At 32.5% G+C, this 4,098-nt stretch overlaps 1 protein-coding gene across 1 annotated transcript in view; it reads right to left on the bottom strand.

Moving 5' to 3' along the window:
* Positions 1-1,891: 1,891 nt before the first annotated feature.
* Positions 1,892-4,098, bottom strand: part of LOC104462581 (dynein heavy chain 7, axonemal-like) — a gene marked incomplete at both ends in the record, with an annotated part of 29,552 nt that continues 27,345 nt past the window's right edge. The window contains 2 exons of the mRNA XM_010074945.1: positions 1,892-2,140; positions 3,664-3,762. Of these exons, the coding sequence (XP_010073247.1) occupies positions 1,892-2,140; positions 3,664-3,762 (348 nt within the window). The remainder of the gene's footprint in view (positions 2,141-3,663; positions 3,763-4,098) is intronic.

A 4,098-nucleotide genomic window follows, 5' to 3' on the forward strand; every position in this document is an offset into this window, starting at 1 on the left:
CCAGAGCACCCACCTCATTCATCAGTGCAAGTATGTTTTAAAAGAAGTATGATTACAACTTCTTTTTCTGACAGTTTGTATTGAATTATAATTCATTCTAACATACTTCATTATTTCAACAAAATGCATATTCAGAGGAAAATGTAATATTTAAAGAAAGGGGAAAATGGATAACATCTTCTTGGAAAGTATGCTTCTGTTAGCAGCTTCCTACCTCATTCATCACAAATCTCTCCTTCTCATCTCACTCATCACAATGCTCCCTAATTATAAAATTCAGATATAGTCCCAATACATCTGCTGTAGTTCCCAGAAGTAAGCACTAATCAGTTCAGACCAAGGAGAAGATTTTATTCAAGATGGTAAAAATCCTCCAAAAAAGCAATTGTTATCATAATCAAAATGAAATTGTGTTGATTAGTTTGATACCAGTTCTTTTCGGAAGAAAAAATAATAAAAGAAAGCAAAAAGCTCCGATAAGTGTAATGGCCATCACATTTATCATTAGAGTTGATTGAGAATATGAGCTAACAGGAATAAAATAATAAGATACAAATTTCTTACTCTACCACATAATTTTTCCCTTAACAAACAAAAATGGAAATAAGTGGACAATGATTCACTGGTTTAAAAGGAAAAGCAGAAAGTTAAATATTGTTTTATTGGAGTGACAAGCAGAATACAATTTCTCCTACACACCTAAAGCAAAAGCTTCACAATTTAACCTGTAATATAGGAAACAAATAACAGCTTTTAATTATCATAAGAATAGAGTTCTGCTTGATAGCAATACCTATGTGAAGGTCCAGTCAGTCTAGTCTGTACAAATATGCAAGATGCCTGCCTCAAGATCACCATTAAGAAAATGGAACAATTTTGCTAAGGTGGTTGGTTTTATGTTTCCAGCCAGCCAGCCTGCAGCAATTCACTGTCCTGAAGATCACTTATACTCCATGGTTATTATTATTTTTCTCTGGAAGTGCCTGGAGTTCAATGAGTGGGCCAGTCACCTCTCAAGTCTCAAATCCTAAACACTTCATTTCAGAAACATCTACAACTGCCTTGTACTGGGTTTACATTCCATCCTAACAGATCAGACTAGACTGAATCTAGAGGTCCTTAGAACATAGAATAATAAAGACAATAACTATGATTAGATTTTTCTGCAAAACCTCCACAGCCCAAGGGGCAGGATTCCAGAGATCCCATATGAAACATAAATATTTTGATAGCTTGAATTTGAGCAGGATTTGGTATAGCTATACTACTGGACCATTTAAATTGTTCCACAGATAATTTCTATCCACTTCTCCTATGTCAGGTGAAAAGCTATTTGACAAAACAAATCTTGGATTTGTTTCAGATCCAAAATTTGTCTGAAAAATTGAAACACTCTGTTTTCAGAAATAATCAACATTTGAGACTATTTAGTTTCTGGGTTTACATGGGTTTATTATATCATTATCAGAAAATCTTCAAAACTTTCTAAGCTTATGAAGAAGATCCATTATTCGGTGTAGTTCTAAAACTGAATAATCTCTATTAAAAGAGAGTTCAGTAGCTCTCGTGTGAATAAGTTGGAAATCTGGTATAAAGCTTTCACAAGGAACAGTTTAGCATAAAATTTCAGGTAGCTAATTCATTCCTTGTCCAATCCAATGAAAGAATTTAGAGAAAACACCATGTGTAGGAATGTCTATATTTAAAATCGGGTCATCCTATCTTATGTAAGGTTGGAAGGACAGCTTCTCAGTCAAATTCTTTAGCTTTTCCTTATAATTTTAAGTTCCTTAAAGTAAATTCTGTACTCAGTATAAATACTAAAATGTGTTTACAATATTTGTTTGAAAACAGTTTTTCACTAGAAATATGTATTAAAATGTTTAGATACCTTCTCACATATGTCTCCCAATGCTCCTGCCAGAACTCGATACGCACATGTTTTTCCCCCAAAAGGCTCTCCAACTATCATAAAACCATGACGCACAATCATCATCTCGTATATCTGTAGGATCTTCATAGTAAATGTGTCAGTCATTTGCAAATTCATAGCATCGCAGGTTTTTTTAATGGCTTCCAATAGGTCATTGTAGTCTGGTTTTGGTAGCTTCACACCAGGAAACAAATCAGAAGTAATACCCTATCCAAACAATCAATTGGAAAGTACGCTTATTTTCACGGTAATTTGGTTTGAAACTCATACAATCAACCCTTTGCTGACACTACACAGATTAATATCTGTTTTGATTAAAATAAAATAATCATGAATTTCACATATCAACCTTGTCTGAACTGAAAATCTAACTTTGTAGTTTATTATTGATATTTATTTCATGTATCTTTTCCATATTTACCTGCGCATGTAGAGAAGGGATTAACTGCCTAAGCATAATCTTTCCTGATAAACATCAGCTTTAACTAAACTAGTTTATAAATCTTGCAGTTAGAAAGTGGAGAAAGCATTTACCTTTTTTCCTCAATACTTAAAAAATAATTAACTGAAATCTAAATTTAAAAACAAAGACCCCGCGGTTTTGTTTATAATAAAACAAGAAAGATAAAGAATAAACTGAGACAAAACAAACGAGAAAAAGAATGTCTGGGCTATCATTTCAATTAGACAGATCACCAGTATCCACTTAGAAAGCAAGGATTACTGAAAAAAACAATCAAAATAAAACGTATTCTTTAGAAATTACAGTAATTAAAATGCAACTTAGAATCTCATTATTTTGACATTTTTTCTGTTACTATGTATGTTGGTTTCCTTCTACTATGTGCCTTTGTTCTCTTTTAGCACTGTCAGTTTACACTGTTAACATGTAATGAGCATAGTAATGAGCATGCCACACCCTGACTTTTCTTTTTTTAAGTGTATTAAAATATATGTTAAACATTCTGCATTACCAGAGGCATGTTTTACAACTGGCTATGACAAAACCAGGGCTTTTCCAACTAAAATAATCATATTTCCCAAGCAGAAATATCAAGCTGTGTTCAAGATGAGCAGTTTTTCTTGTCTGAAACACATTTGATGTAAAATTTCCATTGGTCATTCACCTCCTGCACTTTTTCTCCACACTCTCTGTTAAAGAATTTAAAGATTCATACACTTGTGCTAGAGTTTAGTCTTTCTGTGCCTACCAGATCTTATAACTAAGATAACAGAGAAAAAAATAATCTATTAATTATTTATTTCTTACAAAATAGATGACATAAATATGGGGAAATGGAGGAATACCATATTAAAATAAACCATTTAGTATCATAGCATAAGTTGTACTGCTGGGCAAAAGTGTTTTCTCCACAACAGACAAATTTTCTGCACACGTTAGAAGTGAAAATACAAATTTTCTCTCATAAAAAGGACACTATTAGTACCTACCTATTTCATAAGAATACTTATAAGATACTTGAATACAAGATATGTTACCATTTCAAGTGGTATATTTGGCAGAAAGTTTCATTTGTCTAAACTGTCAAAACACAAATGCTCACTACATTTGCTAGGAAGGAACGGTTAAGACTAAGTTTTAAAATAATTACAGGCTACATTTGAAAAGCCATTGGTCCATCTCTCTGATAAACCTGCTACATAATATTTTTATCAATTAGTATTTTTAGTGAGCATTTTACATTACTAAAAATCTGTGTATGTCCTACCTCAAAAAGTGGTAAATCGTGAGACAAGAATTTAGGCAGGTTGACATCTGTAATGGATCTAAGGAGCAAAATTTCTTCATCTTCTGATGGATATTTCAGCTAAAAAATATAAAAAAAACCAGTGTTAGTTAATTTTTATAGTTTCAAAAAAGAGATATTAAATTTGCCTGTTTTACTGAACATTTCCTGTTGTGCATCTGTGCAATTATTTTGGCAGGTTCAGGTCCACTGATAACACCACATCTTCTCAATGTATGTTTTTACATTCATATCATGGTGTTTGCAGTAGGTTTCTACAGTCAAGCTAATTTCACTTTAGTTTATGCCCAGTGATGGGTGTTGTAACTATAAATTCAATGTGACATTTTTTCCTAAACCAATTTTTTGCTTTCTAAGATGTATTCCTTTTCTTCCTAAGTAGGATAACTTTCCCTA

Source organism: Pterocles gutturalis, unplaced genomic scaffold, assembly GCF_000699245.1.
Source record: "Pterocles gutturalis isolate BGI_N339 unplaced genomic scaffold, ASM69924v1 scaffold726, whole genome shotgun sequence".
Lineage (NCBI taxonomy): Eukaryota > Metazoa > Chordata > Aves > Pterocliformes > Pteroclidae > Pterocles > Pterocles gutturalis.